A 22,174-nucleotide genomic window follows, 5' to 3' on the forward strand; every position below is an offset into this window, starting at 1 on the left:
TGATAAGGGTGGTCCACCCCTAAATTTTTTATCCTATTTTTATACAAAATTTTTTGTTGTTATTTTTTTATGATACAGCATACAAATATACACACAACCCTAAATTTTCACCCCTCTACGATCAAACCCTTATTTTTTATTTGTTAATTAAAAACTTTATTTTTTTGTAAAGCAACGTTTGCGGGATCAGCTAGTAATATATAAATAAAGATTATTAAATGAAATCGGTGACAAATAACAAATTTACGCAGATCACGTAAATAAAACAGTTAAGTAAAGATTTACGCGTGTGTTGTTTCAATTTAACGAGGCCCTGTATAGGTAAAAGATTATTCTAACGGAATAATTACGCACTCGACTCTCGAACGTTCCACGGCTTCTATCTGCTCCAATGAATATTCATTACGATTAAAATCAACAAAACGAAACTCTTTAACAAACAAGAAGATGGAGCAATTATCAATAAGATTTAACATAAGGCTTCAAAATAAATGTCACAGATATTAGTTGTTTCTTTATTATTTATTCCTTTTAAAATAAATGTCTCCAAACTACACTGTTTTACTACAATGCTACCGAAACCGCGGTACCGCGCCTTAGGTATAGGTGCGGCGATACGGGGGGAGAATCTACACTCGTGGCCGCAGCGCTCATGCTCATTTTTTGGTTTCGAATACTACATGGTAACTGTATTTAACAAAAATAATTTTTTATGCTTTCAATACTGTAATAACACTTTTATGGGGTGATTATGAATAAGTGTAATCGCATTAAGGAGTAAATATACGGGTAATTTGTCAACAAAAACACTTAAATCTTTTTCACCTATTTCAAACCAGCCTGTATAAAGTGTAAATCAGAAGGCGACGGTTCCATAATTTCTGACAGAACAGTGTATAGTGACTGTGAATATGTTATTGAATATGAAATAAGCCGGATTATGATAATATTATTTTTATGTTATATTACGTTATATATAGGGTGTCTCATGGTACACAGAGGACGCTGCTGCCCATCATGTGGAAAATTAATTGTAAACAGTAGCAATCCTTTGTAATTAATGCACAAAGTGTGAATTATATATAAGACAGTATGCCGTCCAACGCGTGCCCTATGTTTGCAAGACCCTGGCCACTAACTCAAGACTAGCTCTGCTCTGATGAATACCATATTTATTGGCCTCAAACATTTACCCATTTAAAACTTTTGTACTTAGAACCAATCGACCTGTATATCTTAATTGTCCAGTTATAAACGAGAATTTCCATAGATGGTAGACTTAAAAACATTAGGTATTTTGTGAAATTTAAAATGTTAATATGAGATTAAAGAATTATAATAGAAGATAATAGAAAATATTAAAAATAAACCAGTGATGCTGATATAAATTTGACAGAACTCCGTAGTATCAGCCGTCGTCGATAGATGACGCTAGTTGTTCGTAAACATGAAAGAGGGACTGCGCGGTAAAATCGACGTGAATTAAGAAGAATAAACAACGGTACGACATATATATGTATATATATAAAAAATAAATACATAATTTACATATTAAGTAAGTAAAACAAAGAAAGAAATAATTGACATTTATTATGAAATATTTATTTTCGGATGACGTCATATAAGACAGCATTAGAACGTTGCCTCCAAGGATGTCACTATAGCCACATGTTGAGAAGTATAAAATTAATATTAAAAAAAAATGTTAGACAACCCTAACATAGTTTTCCCTTTGGCCCCGAATCACATGCGCAGCCAATCGTGGCCGAACCTAAAAGACCTCAGTTCATTGACTTCGTCACGCCGAATTAGTATTGGTCTGCGACTCAGTACTAACCTCTAATCAGAAATCAATAACCCTTTGTATACTTTGTATTAATTTTTTTAACAATTTTAAAAAGACGACGACGGTATTAAGACCTAACTTTTATTAAGTAATTTATAGGTGCATGTCACTACACCAATACCTTGCTTTGCGTCGTTTCGTTGCGTTTTTTTCCAAGTTGCATCGCTGCTTAATTAGTACTAATTTTCACTGTGCGTCGATAGATTTTCGAGGTTGCGTTGTTTTGGATTAGTCTTTAATTTTTTTTTTAAATTTTCTTTTTTTTCTAAAAGATGACAACACTTTTGTTTCTAATTGCGTCATGCCCTCAAAACTCGGGGATTCTCTAACTAAAAAACAACGCAATTTGAATACAGTTTTATTTTCACTTTGTTTTGCTAATTTTAGAGTTCTGTTTCATTTACGTAGTGTGTTGTAATGTAGTGTGTTGAGCTTTTTTTTTAAAGAGAATTATAAATTTTAATGTTCTGTTTCTGGTTACAAAAAGGGTAAATATAATTCCAATTTATTTATTGGCAGAGTTATATAATTTTTGTTTTTCAAATGTTTACTTTGTTAAATTTTCTTTTTAAAAAGTAGTATTTTCGTGTCCCTGGAACCTATCTTCGACCTTTACATGGTTTGCTATAGAAAATCTTAATTCACTTTGCGGCGTTTCAATTTGCGTCGTGTTTTTTTTTTGGTACGTAACCACGACGCAAAGTGAGGTATTGGTGTATATGTTTATAATAAATTACATATACACGTTATAAACGATTTCAGTCAATCTCACTGTCTTTCAGCAAACTATGGAGAAGGCTTTGTTAGGGTTTTCTTAGGGATCTTATCAGGAATGAGCAGATCGGTAGTCGAAGGGAAGTAACCAACATAGCCAAGTAGATATTTTTACATAGCTCCAGTTTTGGTGGCTTCTCGTTCCTTCTATCATATTCAAGAACAAGGACTTTATTTTACAATAATTTTCTCTCGTCTTTCACCACTTCTATTGCTACATCTTCTTTCGTTCATCACAATTTCTTTTGTTCTCTTCCTTTTATTAACATTCCTTACACACATAGTCTCAACACCCGTTCTTAGGGGGCGACCGCCCGCTCTCTAGCCGCGAACAGCGTTGGCGAACCGAAGTTGGATCCGGAGCCATCCTAAGCTCTCCTGTGATCCACAATCCTGTCCTAAGCCACGTATATACAACATAAACTACTGGGGCCGAGCGGTTTACTACGTGCGAACTTCATCGTACTGGAAAGTGTATATACACACATACATATATATATTTTTAAGTTCACGGACCCTTCCGCTCCGTGAGCTCAGTTCCAATGAAGCTGTAAAAGCTTCAGGGCTAACAGCATCGACTTAAGGCAAAACCAAGTAATCACACATTGCCTCTCTTCCTTTGCCACATTCTTTAGTATCATAGTTAAAATTTCGAATTCCTATTCTTATTTCAATTTTACGAGTATGTTTTTATTTCTCATTTTATATTTCTTTATATTTTTCCGACCTTACATCTTTATTCTTTTCTTGTATTTAATGAATTTATGGCGGCTTACTTTATTACCCATTAGGAAGGGGATGGTGCCACTTTCCACCCTTTCGTCCAGTTCCACATCACACTCCTATCTCTCTCTTATGAATGAAGGAAGCCTAGGAGATTAATTATTTATTGTGGCAGTAGATACCGTTCATCAGATAGACGCCAAGGTCATAAGGAGGTCAGAAGGTCTAAAGTAAAGATCATGAACTGTTCGCCCACTCGCAAGTTGGTCAAACGTCCTTGTAAAATCTTTGGAAAACACTGGAATCAGGCCGTTTCAAACTGGTCCTATTGGGAACCTATACGGGAGGCCTATATCTATTACATGAACGTCCTGCGGCAGTAACGATTATGAATACGTCTAAGCGGTTACCATTATTAAGGTTGGGCGTTTAAAGTTAATAAAAGTAAATTTTAAGTAAGCATTTAAAATATATTGCTTGCGTACGTATATCTCACAATGTGTTACTCCGGACGAAAGCATAAAATCGAATGGCATTCATAAATTTCATGTCAGTGCAGACTTTGTGTCTTTTTAAGACGTTATCATTGAAAGGTTTTTTATAACTTACTTTTAACGGTCACTTGGCCTAGTGGTTAGTGTATAACGTAGGGCGCTTTTATGGACACCCTTGTATAAAAAAATCTAACAAAACTTAGTTCTAACACTTCTAATACCTATTTTACATGTTTGTCTTATAATTATCATCATCTTTTTAGCCACAGGACATTCAATGATGGACATAAGCCTTTCCCGTAAATTTTCAATAGATCCAGCTGTAAATAGCCTGCGTTCAGCGTCTTTCGATAACCATCATTCATATTTAATGAAATCAAGCGTTACCTTGCGGAAGTCCATCCTAAGTAAGAAAAAGACCAATATTTAGCCACTTCCGCACATGCATGCCTCTGTGTTTGGCACTAATCGGTGTAACATAACTCCTGTAAATGCCCTATGGAGGGGTGAAACACGTGTAGAGTGATTTGACGGTGGCGGTTGTGTGATTCGCGTTGTTTGCCGCATGCGCATTTATCAACGGGCTGGCGGGCGGTGCACTTTGTTGCACGACTACCACTACATGTGCGGAAGTGGCTAATTATTGGTCTTTTTCTTACTAACCATCATTCATCATCATCTTTTGATAGTCATCATCATTTCTTTTTTTGACCCTCTTCTTGGGTCCTCTCGTATTTTCTTGTCTTAGGTACACAGGGACTATTTTTACAGAAATATTTTGTTCCATCACATTATTTGCGTTCTCATCTATTTTACTTCTCAGTGTGGTTTATTCATTCGTCTTTTATTCTTCAATAATTTTTTTTATATTTCTTACTTTTTAATTCATCACCTTACTTTCGTCTTCTTTCCACCAGAATACTACAGGTTTTCATTTCGTTAAATTTTGGTTTATTTTTATTTTTCGATTAGCGTTTATTCTTTCATTTACATTAATAGATCTTTAATTTTTACTCTTCTATTTTCACACTACATTTATTACAGATTTAAATTTATGAAGTAGGCTTTACGCCCAGCTGTGGACGACCGACGGCTTGAATTATGATGAAGCAAGATTACGTGTAGCAACACAAAACACAGCTTCATAAATGACGTTTTAAATGAATCCATGAATGCAAAGGTTGCCATTTAAAAATATTTTTAAGATCATTAAAATAAGAAACGTTTCTCTTTCAATAAAAATTAATGATCTCTTCAATTAAAAAAAAGTTTTAAATAGTTCATTAGTTTATTAACTTTTACGCCGTTATTTCTCTACAGAAATTTATAATACAATTAGTGACAAATTTTAATTCATGTCATATTAAAAAAAAATTAAGTTTTTTTTTTCACTTTTAATTTGCTTGCCATCATTTTGTTTATAAAATAATTTTAAATAACTTTTTATTTATATTTTTAATTTACTTTTATTCGGTGTAACCTAGATTTACGAGGACATTTTCAAACTAACCCAATTTGTCGGGCCCTTCTATAAGAGATACGCAATCTGTTCCGGAATGCGAAGGGCCCCGGAATTACGTATCGAGTAATTTATTTTTTATATTTGGAAGTGACGAGACGAGATACATTTCTAGATGATTGGATTTATATTACAAGAGATATACTAGACGGTGTATTCATCTGACTTTAGTAACCTATCGAACCTCCTTAGACATCCGCGAATCTACACGCGTATCGACTTGTATTGAGTGGTTCATATTTCGAACACTATTTTAGCCGGAAATCTATCAAATGTTCAGTGAAATGCCTCCTTTTTAAATTAATGTATTTATTTTCATTCAAGTTTATGTCAACTTTAATGAGTTTTATAATTATAGTTGTGCAAAGTTAATCTAGTTTAGTTATTTGATCAGTTTTAATTTTTTTATCTTGATTACTGTCTGTCTTTTTTAAGCATTGTATATATATATATATATATATATATATATATATATATATATATATGCACAAAATAATAACACCCATATATCGTCATGTACGCCATATAATATCGAGTATCAAATTTTATGACTTGAAATCCGCGAGCGAAAAGAAAGACATATAAGATAGTTTTTTACATATATTTCTAAACGTGTACAATAAAATACATATCACTTAAAGACGGTATGGATATCAATCTGAACTGGTGTCCCTGTTGAAAGAACTTTGAAATAATTTATAGCCCCTACTCCTTAGCCCAGTGGGGGGTGTGGTCGGTGATGTCAAATTGGGAGTGGGAGTGGGAGTGGTACGTGGTGTGAGGGTTAGTCTTTTCCCGCCGTAGAACTTGCTCTTATGCGGTGTGAAGCGTTCGAAGTCGAAGAACTCCAACGCTTGTTGTGGATTCAATGTGGTGGTTCGTTTTCTGCCTACGTAGTAACTTGGTTTCTGTGAAAATTGTTAATAGGTTAAGTAACAATTTATCTAAAAGCTGATTTGGGTTGAAATTGATTGATAGCGTTTCTTATCTGCCAATAGAAGCACGCTGCAAGATATAGACCACAGCCAAACCAATATAACCACGACGATTGGTTTAAAATGCCCACATCTATCTACTCACAACGTAAACTATATCGTCACGAGACCGAATGCCGGATAGGAAAAAAGATTGAGGAGGCCACACCCGCCTCCATTATAATGGAAAAGGATGCAAGAGAGTCCGTCCTCAAATTCTTGAGGAAAGTTGCACAATACGTAATTAATAGGAATAAAACATAGTTAAACATAAAATATTGTAAGTCTTATTATATATTTAATCCTATTAAAATAGATTTATTGAAATTAAAATAAAAAATGTAAAAATCTTTGAAACAAATTGATGTACATAAGAAAAATAAATAAACTAAATAAAGCTGTGATACTGCAATAGAAAATACAACTGAAGTTTTTGAGGATGGATGAAAGGAATTGAATGATTGAGAAAGGAAGATGGAATTATGGAATGATAGAAGGAAGAAAAAAAGATATTGTGAACTATGGAAGACGAGGACGAAAATAAAAAAATCATGTGAAAAAATTGTTAAGAAATAAAAAATCCTGTTCTCAACAAAACAGGGGTGGAAGGAGAGGCCCCAATAGCGGAAGGCTCATAAAAAAAACTATATCGTCGTCTCACCTAGTGGGAATCTTACTTATGCTGCGTCTATCAGCATTTACTTGAAGAATAACATTACCACCTATTTTATGACAATAGCAGATGTTATAAACAAAACTTTACGTTTGTTATCTTATCGTGTCATAGCACTATATTTAAAACCTATAATAATCTCTCCTCTTTCTCTGTTCAGTCTATTGACACACGCTTAAAGTCATTGACCTCCTAAAAAGGTATCTATGGTATATATGTATATATCTATGGTATATATCCATTGTATAAATATAGTCGTATATCTATGGTATATACCATATTCGCTACACTTGACGATCGCAGTGTTGTATTATGATCCGTAGAGGATGCTGGTACCCATCCTGTGAAAACTTGTTTGTGAGCAGTTGCAATCCTATATGATTATTGTACAAATTTTATAATATAATTCAAGATTGTGTCCTGAGAATCGAACCCGGGATCTATTCTTAGCTTGACTACCATTTCTCCGTCATAGTAAAGGCAAATTTTTAATTTTCCACTCTCCTCTTTTATCCTCTGATCTCTTTTTATTCCTCTATTGTCCTGCTCATTCTTTTCCATTCCTTTTCACACCTTGTTATATATATATATATAATTTTATATGTGTAGTATATATAGTAATAACAGAAGATACATTACCGTGTCATTAATCGTCTCTATCCAATCAGCAAAGGCTCCGACTAGCGTAAACACGGTGGGAGCGTTCGGGAATCCGCAGATGGAAGGGCCAAAGGAAATGATTCCGACTAATTTTCCGGCAATCACTGCAGGACCTCCTGCGTCATGCTACAAAATTATTAACAAGAAATTATAACAATTTTAAAAGAAAATTTTAATGACATATGTAAGTTTTATCCAAAATACATTTTATCATCAAGTAAAAGTCCAGCGTCCAGGTCGGTAAGAAGTTCACTATTTAAAAATTAAATCGTTTTGGTAAAAAAATTAATTTACATAATTTTAACTTATGTAATAAAATCCAAAAATATATATTTTTTATTTTTTCAGTTTTTGGGGGTAATTTATGGACATTTTCAAAATTTGCTTACTATGTGCCCCTTCTAAGGAAGCTTTGGTTACATATGTAATTCGACTTTAATTCCTTATTTAAACAAAAGTACATTACATAAACAAATTAATTATTAACCAAACTAATTGATGAAGATAAAACCGCTGACAGTTTATAACTTGCTAGCACAATTAAATTTTATATGCACTTTATACGAAATAAAGAACGATATGCAAACAGACTTAAAACCAAAAATAGTAAAAGTCGTTCAGATATTTATTTAAGAAGTTCAATAAGAAAAGTTTGAAAGCAAACTCACTGAACACGCTCCTTCACCCGTCGTCATAGTTCCAGCGCAGAACATTGTAGATGAAATAAATTTTCTGAAAAGGAACGAATCAATCCGAATCCTATTACTTTCATTAAACGGTTAGAAGTTATACTGGATTTTAGTTCGTAAATAAAATATCGAGGTAATTCATGCAAAGACCAACACCACCTTCTTGTCTTATCACCAATCTTGTCTATGATACGCAGTAATCGATAAAACAGATCTTAAAATGATACCTTTGTACCTATTAATGAGCTCCCACCTCACTCTGCGTTTGGCACTAATCGGTGTAACATTAGTCCTGAGTTTGCACCGTGGAGGGGTGAAACACGTGTCGAGTGATTTAACGGTGGTAGTTTTGTAATTCGCATTGTTTGCCGCAAGCGCTTTTATCAGCAGGCTGACTGGCGGTGCACTTTATTGCACGACTACCGCTGCATGGCGGAAGTAGCTATATATTGGTCCTTTTCTTACTTAGGATGGACTTCCGCAAAATAATGCCTGAATCCAATAGATATTACGTCTTATTTAAAACACCAAATAATATGTGGTAATCATAGCTCGAGATTCCTAGATGACGTTAAGTAAATAATTTAGAGTAAATAACTTTATTCCAATACTTACTCTCCGTATACGTCCTTACAAAATATATTCGGGTAAACAGGTAAAAGTTTTCTTTGTAAGAAAACCGGCTCGTATGCCATCCTTTGGGAGAGCTGAAATGGTAATGTTATAAATGTAACGAAAATGATGCCTGGAGGCACTATTCGACAGACAACCTTTGCCCTACGATAAAAAGGAGGCGTGTGAAAAACAAAAAAATAATACATTTTTTCCTCATGTGATCCAGATTGTATTTAATTAATTAAGGAATATGTCATTACATATATGACAGAAAATAAATAAAAAAATGATTCGTCGTGGCCCTTATGGTTTTTCTTTTTATTAAACAATTATTAAGTAATAATAATAATAATAATCCAACATTGTTATGAAACTACAAACTTGGAAACTAAAGTTTAACTGCCTTACAAACGTGTTAAACAATAACCAAATGTATATCATCATTATGTCTGCCGTTCAATGCCCACAATTGGGCTTATTTTTCCCAAAGTTATGACTACTATTGTTATGATACTATGACTGGTCTTACGCGGCCAGCCTCCATCGACAATCAGTCCCAAGAAGTCATTTAGTGGGAACCCCTCCTGTGTATACCACCTCGTGGTCGCGACTTGAAAATCTTTTCGTACAAAAGCACGTTAGTTTCACAAGCGATGTGTCCCGTCTACAGGCAGATGAGTTCTACGAGCTACTTCATTCGCGAACCTCCTCATTACTGTTCAAGTTCGACCAAGATCCTAACAAGACTACAGTAGACTACAATTAACTTAGTTATTGAAGAGAATCACCAATTAAGGTGGATGCTCAAGCTTCATGCCAACTGATGAACACAAAAAAGATCGTTTAAAGATGTATCTTCAAAAATTTGTGTACGAAAGATGCGATTAGTTGCTATGACTCAATGTTACCTTCTTAACTCCCCAGCCTAATAAGAGAACTTCCGAGGTGGTGGGTATACTGTGAGGACTGTGGGAGATTCCGATGATTTTTGGCGTGCGGTGATAGTTGAAGAATAAATGATGGCGGAGACGTATGACGGCTATATTGTTGCTTAAAGTTCGAGGGTTGTAAGTTGGGTGGAAGTACACCTAAAAAACAGTAAATACATATCGTTTTTTTGTGTAGAAACCATGGCTTCTTTTTATCACATCTTTCTCTCTTTCATCATAACACTGTCTTCCACTAGAATTTAAAGATATTCTTGAGGTAGACAGGGTAATAAGGAATTCTGAACTTCTAAAACACCTCGGTTATAATCGTGGATATGTTTAACTTCTTTTTTGTACTTTGGAGGGTGATTTTTTTAGCTTTGCTTTCGACACTCTTGCCTGTGAAAGCCTACTTAAACCTTCTTAAATTTCCTCAATAATCGTCGTCAGTACTTTTAGCCCCTTTATTGTAGTTTGGCGGAGGAAATATTTTGGGCCTTCCCAAAACACTGTTCTCTGGAAACAGGGTTAAGTGGGGTTCCTATCTACTTAAGCATCACGTGAACACAGCAGATAGGACTTTAAGAGGAGAGTAAATAGAAAACATTCTATATAAGTAATTATTGTTGCTTAACATTTTTCAGTTGTAGAAGTTCTACTCACTAAACACACCTTTTAATGGTGGTCATCAGTACTTTGATGAAATGTTAGAATCTCAGATGACCCTCACTGCTATGTTAAGGCACCTTTTGCTAGGCGTGACAAGAATACCTACGCTTAGTCTCTTCGTTTTGCTATACTAGATAAAAAAGGACAGTAACATAGATATTTATTTATCGTTAAACATCTACATAAACCATCTACACCATTAGCTATTGCAATTAAATTAAAATTATACATAGATGCTGGATTGTAAAGAAAAATAATCGAAATTTTGCCAGTCGAATAAACTTATATTTTGATTTATGCTTACTTCAATTTATACCATAGACGATACAACGGACTGCGTTCCGGTCTGAGAGTGCAGTAACAAGCGAAGCACTTACCTCAAGAGCGTCAACGACTTCGCCGCCTATTCTACTGTGATTGCTTCCAATTCTAACTTGAAGCAACTTGGGGTTTTCTCGAAAGAATCTATTATTGTGCATCCTAAAATTGTAACAACAGAGAAAAAGTTATAAAACAAAAACCTAGTACTACTACTTAAAATTCCTCACAACACTGTGGGCCTACTAAATTTTTCCTTTACATGTATTAATAAATCTACAACTCCCTTGGTCATATTTTGAAAACAACTTTGCTGATTTTATTCATATACATATATTTTAAGTTTCCTAACATATTGTATGAAGGTCTTATGAAAACAACGATAAAATTTCATATAACCAATCACTAGAAAATTTGCGCATTTTGAAAGTTCTTTATGAACTTCGCTTGTTTCATAGCTCGCTTGTGCCTTTGACAGTTGATTAGCTATAAATTGATTTTTTACTTTAACAGCTACGTCAGTATAATCAATAAGTCATTTATTTATTTCACATTTGATTAATGAAAAAGTGATGGTTTTAAAACCTATTATATTACTTTGTATTTTATTTGATATATGTCATGCTATCATCTTGTGGAAATGCTTCCTGTTTGTTTTCTATAACTTGTAATAAGTTTATTTTGCTTTACCCTAACTTGCGTTTTAAGTTTTAGTTAGTTCGTTTTTAGTTTATTTTTAATCCCCCTCATAATTTTGTTAAAATATTTCAAGAATATATGGCGACATTCTTAGTCTTCCAAAAGGAAGGCGATGGTGCAACTCTTCAAATCCACGTCGCAAAAAAACCTTTCTTTTGCGAATATGGGACAGTTGGTTATTGCATGTATCATGATCTGTTCCACCGCAGGGTCACTAATGCATAAAGAATTCTCATTGAGTTTAAACCTATGTAGGTACTCAGCGAGTCCCCGTACCCCCGTGAACGTTTGAACCAGAACAGGGTCTAGTTCGATTTTTCGGATTGCGCTGCAGGTCGATTGAAATCTAAGTCTAGAAGGAATGAGGAGATCTGTAGATGAACTTAAATATTTGACATAGCCGGTTGGATTGGCATATATATATATATTGTAATGAGAAGGCCACACAACATGCAGATGGAAAATCGGAATGTCGTTGAGACTTGAAGGTTCTGTAATTGAGACCAAAGACCAGCAATACTGGATGCAGGTCACTTCTAACCGGTCCTATTGGAAATCTATATGGAATATCTATATCCAGTAGTTGAGTATGAAATGATGATGATCATGAAGGTGATTCTTTCCTGAAAGAAGTGGCCGAGGTCAATGTACTCACAGCTGAAGGCAGGCTGCTGACGTTAGCACCAGGTCGTGCCAATACAGAGAGCCTCCACACCAGAATCGACCCAACACGTGCACTGATACCATGAACGGATAATTCTTTATAGTAGTTCTTTCTCCCTTAAAAATACGCCGACCGTCATGATTGTGGTACTCTTTTAGATCTTCTAATTCTCCTTGAGGGTCTAAAATACATAGAATATCTTAAAATAGATTTAGACCACATCCTCTTAATATTATTGAGACTGTGTTAAAGAGTATTGCCACCAACTGGGGATTCCAGTAGCGCATGCCAGAGTGCTTTTGGGGTTCTAGAAATACAAAGGTACAAAATTACTCCTTACCCCAATACATTCCATTGTTTTCTTTATAATCATATTTATGATCATCTTTAGGAGTTTCAGCTATAAGTTCATCAACCACGTTATCCAAGTCAATAACATTGTCATTTTCATCATTATCATCATCTAGTCTATTCGAAAAACCAATATAATCTATTCCAATAGCTTTTCTAGCCGACTTTACCAATTTACTTGTATTTCCTCTCTCAGCTAATATTTTTATGACATCATTTCTGTTCATCTTTTGTTTCAGTTTCAAATACAAGTTTTTAGTTTCGTTCCCATCGAGAAATCTCATGTGATCACCTTCTTGTAATGCTGTTAAAAAATTAGTAGCATTTAAATCTGTTTCAGCTGTTATATTCCTTAGAAGTTCTGCGTATTTATATTTATTTACGACATAGCTATTAACTTTCTTCAATTTATCCTCTAATTCTTTAATTCTAGAAGTGTCTAGATTTCCACCGATAGCACTAAGAAGAGTTCTTGCAATGTCATTTGCTGATAAATTTTCACTTGTATCAGTGATGGAACCTTCGATTGAATAGAAAATTATAGGTACGATCAGAAACTTGTATGTAAGAAAATTCATCACATATATTATAGTAGGTCCTTTTCCAATACATTTCAACTACTATATAGAAATAGATGTTTTACCGCCCATAAAATTTATTGCGTAGTTTCGATGGGAACAGCCACTAAAATTTTATTTATTGCAGTTTGTAATCAGAAGAAATATAGTTTTCGATACATTTAAAATTGATTTAAAAATGAATAATTCTTTTTCACGCTATATATTTAAATACATTTTGTTTTTACTAGTCGAAGCGTATTTAAAAAAAAAAAACAATTTGGTTATGAAGACGAGCCAATTCATTAGTTTAACTTATATTTTAAAGTATAAGTTAAACTAATTGCATATAAAGTATATGCATATACCGACCAGTTACCACAATTAAGTATTTCACACGGGAAGGCTAGAAGAAATAAGTTCAAAAAATAAGTTGGTTATACCGCCATCTATGTAATACAGTTGAACTAATAATTTTTTGTGCCTAAATATAATACTTTTAAAATTATTTCGCTTGATAAAATACAAATTCATTAATGTTAAAAAACTTTTATTTCTTTTATATATCAGGTTAGATTATGTTCTATTAATATTTATGGATATTTTATAATTTAAACGGTTTTGGGAAGTCGATGATGCAACGCCATCTAGTAAAATAGATGCAAACTACGTACTAGAAAACACCACATTTTTTCAGTAGTTTCTTTATAAATTTACAGATTGCAGTACTATTGTAGTAGAAAATATATACAGCAGGCATGTAACAGTTAAAGATAAATAACAGACAATAAAATAAATATTTGTAATTTAAGCAAATTGTTTTGTTAAAATATATACGATATTATTGTATTTTTGTATTCAATACTAAACAAAAAAATTTTGATATAAATTTTGTTATAGATTATTTTATTAATTTTCTAGGCAAATAATTAATACTTCTAAATATATTTAATATATCATGTTTAAATAGTTTCGTTTTTACTTATTAAACGTTATGGATTTTCAAAATATTCTGAGAGGAAACCAAACTAACGTGGAGTCCACCTACAAGAAGAGGGGACCTTCTTAGGGTTATTGATAGATGTTAGATGCGACTCGCATCCAAGTGGTCTTATTGGAAATCTGTAGGAGTGGCTTATATACGGCTGTTGACGTCGTACGTGTGAAATGACGCGCGAACATAAATCAGAAATTCCTTATGCCAGTCTTTCATAGATATGTACACTTGAATTAACTTAATTACATATTCCAATGACTCGAATAGTCGATAAATAGACGTAATTATGCTAACATAGGATAGATTTTTGAAAAAGGATTTTTTTGTTAGCAGTTAACAACCCTTTTTATTAAAAGTGACGTTTTTGATAAAAATTCATGTCATTTCGCCAAATATATTTCATGTAATATGCGACATAAATAATACACGAATCCTTAAAACAACGCGACATTAATGTTAGTTTTAATATTGTCAACGCTTAAAAAAGTCAGGACGGTATCGATGGGTGCAATGTTTTATACATAATGATTTGTTATGTGTAAAGGTTTTCATAGTGTGAAAGGGTTATATTCACACCAAAACAACCTGGTCAGCAAAGAGGTTCAAAGCTTTTTTTACACATATTTACAAACACCATGTATAAATTCATCATCCTGATACATTCTTTATTTTTTAATTTAAGTGCGACATGCCAATAACGTCAGTTTGTACAAACGCTGCATGTAAACAATAATTAATTTATATATATATATATATATATATATATATATATATATATATATATATATATATATATATATTAATTGATAGCAAATAAGAAATACATTCCATTTAAAGCTTTTACATCTGTAAGCAATCATCCTATATATTCAATAATTTTACAAATTTTGTATGTTGGATCGTAATAACTACGTTTAATTTAAATAAACTAGCTTTAAAGAAAGCTTTGCGAGGCTTAAAGCATTCGCCATAAATTGAACATTCCATAATCAAAGAGACCGATTTCGGGGTGGAATTAATTAAATATACTGGAATTTAATCCCAGTGTATTAACGGCGCCGTCTTTTCACTGGATTAGTGTGACCAAGTTAAAATATTTGAGCAGCCTACGAAGCTTTCGTTCAAATGAATTCAAAGCGGATTTAATTTCACTTAATAATTATTTTCGGAGCCGAGAAACGAAACGATATTACTTAAAAAGAAATAAATTAGAAAAAGTTTTATGGAAACCATTATTATTCAAACACATTTATTTTGAGAGATTTTGTCTTTTATATTGACTAAATTATATTTATATTTAGTCTTGAATAAAATTATTTTAGCGTCGTTCTATATTTAGTATCGAAAATTGACCAGATAAACATAGTGAAATGTTTCTATTTCTTGTTAGAAATTTATAAATACACGGGGTATTCAAAATTGTCATCAAATAGTAAGGTGAATGTATTTATAAAATGTAAATTCTTTATTTATGAAAAATAAAAAAAGAAATTTCGTCAAAGAAAAATCTCCTTCAAAGTAATCATTGTTCGATAACACAAAATTTGAAAATGCTTTTTCAATCCCTGAAATAGTGGGAAGAATCTTTTTCCGCTATAACCTTTAAGGCTTCGGTTTTTATCTCCTCAATCGTGTAAAACCGGCTTATAGACCTTTTGAGTTTGTTGAATAGCTAAAAGTCGCACAGAACTTAATCAGGTGAATACAGTTGTTGTAAAACGATGTGTGTTGAGATTTTGACACGTTTTTTTTTTCAAAAAAAAGTAATTTTGGAAACAATTAAGACTTGACGATTTTAAGACGCAAAACATCATTTAAAATTATTTTGGCTGTGCCAAATGATATTCCAACTTTTGATAAAAATACGCTTAGCAATTGTTATAGACAGTTCTATTAAACTTAGAAAAAAGTACCTACCTACCCAGGAGTTTTAAATAACAATTTTACATTACTCTTTAATCACAGTATCTTTGATCACAGATAGTGTAAGTGACATTTACAGTTTTCTACAATTTCCGTAGATTGGACGCGGCAGAAGGAAGGCGTTTACATTTCGTTTTTTTAATAATTAAGATCGCGATTTCCGTAAATTTTAGGTCGACCGATTTGCAGATTATTTTAACAGATGTGCGATCTACCGAGGTACGCCATATTGTGGTCAGCTGTAGTCTTATCCCTTCAGTTCTTTCTGACGTAATATCAAAGTCAGAAGCATTTTATTTTCATAATTGAGACAAAGAAATACCGCCACAAGCCACCCAAGCCCATGGCGGGCAACAGCATCTTCTGTTGCGTTTAGTATTCCAATTCAAGATTGAAAGAGAGAACCGAACGACTTGATAGAGAGTATAGAAGAAAGTGTAAATAACGAAAGAAGATGTAGTAAAAGAACTTGTGAAGGATGACAGAAGAGAACGCTAATGAAAAATGTACTGGGAATTATTTGAAACAAAAGTCATAGATAAAAAAATATTCAATCGATTACTGTTGTCGGGATAGAGTATCAATTAGTTTTACCACCACCAGTTTAACCTGTATATTGCGGTTTTATACAATATATATATATATTTGCATATATATATATATATATATATATATATATATATATATATATATATATATATATATATATATAATATTTCTCTGCCACGGGTGACCAAAATCCCAGATACCAATCCCCCGCTACGACAATGCAGAAACTTTGAGCGCTTTCAGAGCTTGACAATCTTAAATAAATTGAAACTAAGTACCTATGGATAAAAAAGGAAAAGAAAAAAAATGATAAAACAATCAAAGTTACCATCAACGTAGATATGTATCTAATCAAATGGTTGACAGAAGATTTATAGTTTACACCAATTTCTCGGCCCCGAAAAGTTTATTTCATTAAAGCCTCCTTAATTAAACGTTTTCGCTTCACGCAGTTTTGCGACAAACCAATTTGGTGAAGGCTCGTTCAGTTTACCCAACGACAATAAATTCGAGTTTGCTTTTGTTTAGATTAGCGATGTAATTGTTATTATATGTGCTTTTTACGCAGAGGTACAGATAAAATACATTTAAAAAACTTTTAAGTTAAACTTTTTTTTGATATATATATTGTGGTGGTTGTGGAAAAATATGTACCTAGTCCGCCATATTGGATCGGCGTCCATCTTGAATTTTAAATTTTGACATAATCATCGTGTTTTACTACTATAGTCCTTTCATTTAATACCCATATTGAGGGGGTTAAGGAAAAATACGTAATCCGCCATTTTGTATCGGCTGCCATCTTAGATTTATAATGTTATTGATTTTATTATATTGTATTGTCATCTAAATTAAATGTGTGTACCAAATTTTAGATCAATCTGACAACGGGAAGGTGCTTAAATTTCAATTTCTATTTTTGACCCAAATAAGTAAACAAATAAATTCCGTACGGGTCAAACTAAATAAAACCGTTTAAAAATAAGACAAATTACTACGTATAAATATACTAGAGAAATATCACTAAGGTATACTGTTCTATATTTTAAAATTGAACTGTCGTATTTGGTCGTATTTACAAAGTCGTTTTACACTTTCACTATTTGTCTGTCGATTAAATAACTTTTGATGAAAAATCCGTTACAATTAAAATTCAAATTCAGAATTTCTCTAATCAAGTACGCATTGAAAGAATCGACTATTTTAACGTTAATTATAAGTGATAACCTGCTACCGGCTCAGAATGCTGAGCCCCGAAACTAAACAGAAAAAATGAGTGGAAAAGAGAAAGAAAAAAGAAGAAACAACAAGTCAACAAACAAGAAGAAGTCAACAAACCAAGTTCTATATGTTTCGATCAACTAAAGTTGTATGCTTTATTAAGATTTATTTAATAATATACTTATAATTTTACATTTAAAACTAAGAAACAGAAATTCTTAGAAATCTTAGGGTAATAACCCAACACATATATGTGTACACCCAGACACGTGAAGAATTTGTTAAGTTTTTTAAAACTAAGTAACTGACTGTCAATGATATCAGGGTAAAATTACTTACGACTATTTCCATCTAAACAGACGGAGAGGCGAATTGTTCAAGGCTAAGCAAGGTTGAACTTAACTTGATGATATATCAAGACATCTTTCCATCTCAAACAACTACTATGTGGGCAATGGTACTGCAAGCTGTACCTGCAATGTTTTAAATTATTAGAAACAATACATGGCTATGTGACAGCTCCACAGTACAGACTTTTCACCACTTACTCAAGCAGTCCCATTCGAATCGAAACCACGTGACCCTCTGAGTGAATCTTAATATACCTTTGTTCAACTTACCGGACCTCCTAAAGAAAAAATGCAAATTCTTTTGATGACCTATTCCGGCATATCGTCTTAAAACTCAAAATATTTAACGGAGCGTTTGGGCAGCGACTTAAAATAAAATAAGGTAGAAATGAATATATAATTCAATAAAAGTCTTAAATTAAATTGTTTATAAGTATAAACATTAACTGTATTTACCCATAATAAAAATTATATATAATTATAAAACGCTGTCGCGACTCGCAGCTGGGACAAGAAAAATCCGTATCAAATAGCGGCAATCCCTTTCCTAGTTTGTGCGCAGTAAACGCGAAATAAATACATTGTTATTAATAATAAATAAAATACTATGGATTGTTGTACGGTTATTAACAGTACTGAAAGTTTATTGAAAGAAAAGAAATAAAATTAAAAAAGTCATTATTTAAATCATCCTTTGGATTCGTAAATAATTAAATTAAACTACGACAATACAAACATGCTGCTTCAAGCCTAATTAAAATCATACCTTAGCTTTATATACTGATATTAAACATAGAAAAGACATAAACGTTGCTTTACACTTATTAAAATCATCCCTTGAATTTTAATACTGATTGTAAACATATAAAAGACAAAAACGCTGCTTTACACTTTTTTTTTTAAATCATCCCTTGGATTTTTATACTGATAGTAAACATATAAAAGACAAAAAGGCTGCTTTACACTTATTAAAATCATCCCTTGGATTTATATATCGATATTAAACATAGAAAAGTCAAAAAGACTGCTTTACACTTTTTTAAAACCATCCCTTGGATTTTTATACTGATAGTAAACATATAAAATACAAAAAGGCTGCTTTTCACTTAATTAAAATTATACCTTTGGATTTATATACCGATATTAAACAGAAAAGACAAAATGACTGCTTTACATTTTATTCAAATCATTCTTCCTATTGGATTTATATACTGATTTTAAACAACGAAAACACAAACAGATTGCTATACACCTAATTAAAGAGACTTGAAGATTTTTATTAAATTTTAAGTTTGTTAAAGTGACCGTAGTTAGGTTGTTTGGAATTTTTATTACATTAAAGAAAATATTTAGACTTTAGATATACTTGTACTCACATCTTTGAATGTTTTAACTCTAAAACAGTTTACGTAGTTTTAAAGTTAAAACATAAGTATTGGTCGGACATTAGAGAAACAATTTATATCACCGAGGGTGATAAATAGACCTTGGTGTTGTACTTAAGCTGCAATTAAAGAGAAGCTACTGTTAAGCCTGCACCGTTGAAACATAAGATAAATGCTTTTGTCTAAAACGCCCCTAAATTTAGTTAATAGTCACTAATATATCTTGGTTGTAAGATCCTTCTTTAGTAAACCTTATACTAAGGAAACGTATTAATAGAAATATCCATTACAAGATTCTCAGTTAAAAAACTCACAAAGATCTGGAAAGACCGCAGAATAACTGGAAACATAAAGGTTCGGTTTATGAGAAGTCTGATCTTTCCAATCTATACGAAGCTGTGACCTGGAAGCTGACAATTCTGGATCGTTGGCAAATTGACACCTTGGAAATGTTATGTTAAAGACATATGCTTAGAATCTCGCAGACGTCGCATCGAACCTTTAAAAAAACTCGGTATTAATTACAGATTATCGTACGAATATGTATCTTCAAATTTTTGGACTTGTTACCCTGAGGACTCAATGGAACGTGAGGGAAGGAAAAGGGGAAAGTAAGCAATCTCGAGGACGCTCTCCAATAAGATGGATAGACATCATCAAAACTGTCAGTAATAAGTCAGTTAATGATTGTTCTCCCTCCAAACACCGAGATACATGGCGACGCATAGCAACAGCAGCAGGAGAATCAGAACCGGCCGGGGCATGACCACGCCCACTCCGACAAGAGTGAATGACTGGTAAATATATATCTCATTTGTCAGCAACACTCGATTATTATGTTTTCGTTATGTTATCTTTTGGATTCAAATACTGAAAACTGTTTTTGTTATATCTAACTGAAACAAAAATGTTGTATATATTTATTATTAAAATGTATACGAGTTTTAAAATTTACTTATTGATTTTCGTATGTATTTATGATAATATTTTTGATGTGCGTATTAAAGTATAAATAAAAATAAGTTTAAAAAAAAATAGTTATGCAAAACACAAGTCTTCATAGATTTCTAAGTTATTAACCTTATAACTAAGTTGCATACCAATAACTTAGTTTATAACCACATATCTCTTGCATGGTTTAATTTATGCCCGTAATATATTCGATTAAACCGTAAAGAGGGCCATTATATAAATCTTGTAAGACGACTTTCAGGAAACTAAGTATCCGTGCGGTTATAATGGATGATTGTTAATAAATGTTAAAAACTTTTACACCTATTTCCTTTCAATGATATAAAATCATTGTGTAATATGTCCAAATTTATTTATTTTTCTATTAAAAAGTTAAAGACCAATAACTTCCGGTAATATATACAGATAGTTTTTTTTTGTCTCGCCTGATGCTAAGCAATGACGAGGTCTACTATGGTATGTGTTTGCCTAGATGATGTCGTTTCACTCTTGGTTTGATATTAAACAATTAAATATTACGTAGCACTAATAACTGAATATTGAAAACGCTTTTCCTTACTTACGAAAATTCTATATTGGCAATAAAAAGCATCGCAGAGTGCATAACTTTAATTTAAATTTCTGATAATTTCTTTTAAAATTAATTTTCAATGTTTAGTCCTTATTTGTTGCACTATGAACAAAATATTGTACCAGATACTATATACTTAATTAAAAGCCTTCTTACTAATAAATGTGTTTATAGTAGTAGTAAAATAAAATGTATCGTAAATATGTTTGGTTATTTTTGACAATCTTAAAAAATGTTAAAATTTTTAATACAATTAAATTTTTAGATTTAAATTAGTAACACGTTATTAACGATCTAATTTCATTATAAGAGAATTTAGTAAACAGTCTCTCGTCGCTCTTTATGGACGATGACTTTTTCGTTCGCTAGAAGGTATCTAAATCTAACATTAAGATCTATGGCTGCTACTCAATTACTGTGGCGTTGGATTATAGGACCTTTTCGAGATATCTTCTAAGTCTTCTTTCTTCTTCTTCTCTTTTCTATTCTCTTTTCTCTTCAGTCTTGTTAAGTATCGCCACTATCTGTAGTTCTTTTGAGATTCCGAGGGAATTGGTCTATATAAAATTATGATGAAAAGACTTATTGTAAATGCAAATAAGTTTTGTTGGAGAGGACACAATTTTACTATTTTTATTAACGTTTGTACCTTCTTTATTTATTTAATTTTTAATTTGTAGAGAAAAACTAGTACCATTGTTTTATTCTTTATTTCATCCTTAGTATATTTCTTTTTGAATCATGTGAATATTGTTTCTCGTTTGGTTTTTATGATCATTTTCCTAAACTCTAGTAAAACTGAAATTCAGCCGGTTATTCTCAAATAATGTTAAAATAATCGAAGAACCAAAATTGCATGTAAATGTCTACTTGAATAAAGATATTTTGATATAGAATTTGAATTTGCCAATAACTTTACCCGTTAAACAAAATAAGTGAAATAATTTAATATTATTTTTGGTTATGGTAAGGAAAATTAGGATAAAAGCCATCGCACACAGGTTGGCGTGGCTCCAAAAATGGCGGCGTATGTATAATTCATGAAAATATCA

The 22,174-nt window shown here is 32.3% G+C and overlaps 1 protein-coding gene across 1 annotated transcript; it reads right to left on the bottom strand.

Annotated features, from left to right (window-relative positions):
- Window positions 1–5,943: 5,943 nt before the first annotated feature.
- LOC137925521 (uncharacterized) lies at window positions 5,944–13,193 on the bottom strand. Its single transcript, XM_068768978.1, has 8 exons — window positions 12,587–13,193; window positions 12,238–12,427; window positions 10,943–11,045; window positions 9,876–10,055; window positions 8,968–9,059; window positions 8,332–8,395; window positions 7,643–7,789; window positions 5,944–6,264 (listed from the first exon to the last, which is right to left on the bottom strand). The coding sequence occupies exons 1-8, from the start codon at window positions 13,173–13,175 to the stop codon at window positions 6,010–6,012; spliced, it is 1,620 nt and encodes a 539-aa protein (XP_068625079.1). The 5' UTR covers window positions 13,176–13,193; the 3' UTR covers window positions 5,944–6,009.
- Window positions 13,194–22,174: the final 8,981 nt, after the last annotated feature.

This window comes from Battus philenor, unplaced genomic scaffold (genome assembly GCF_028537555.1).
Source record: "Battus philenor isolate CCGP_79_NKW_IND1 unplaced genomic scaffold, ilBatPhil1.0.hap1 SCAF_27, whole genome shotgun sequence".
NCBI lineage: Eukaryota > Metazoa > Arthropoda > Insecta > Lepidoptera > Papilionidae > Battus > Battus philenor.

What these genes read in the sequence shown, in the direction of transcription:
- LOC137925521 (XM_068768978.1), bottom strand. Translation starts at nt 13,175, where the DNA reads ATGAATTTTCTTACATACAAGTTTCTGATCGTACCTATAATTTTCTAT. An exon ending in TCAGCAGCCTGCCTTCAGCT is followed by an intron (nt 11,046 to 12,237) that starts GTGAGTACATTG and finishes TTACAATTTTAG; the next exon opens with GATGCACAATAATAGATTCT. An exon ending in CGGGTGAAGGAGCGTGTTCA is followed by an intron (nt 7,790 to 8,331) that starts GTGAGTTTGCTT and finishes ATAATTTTGTAG; the next exon opens with CATGACGCAGGAGGTCCTGC.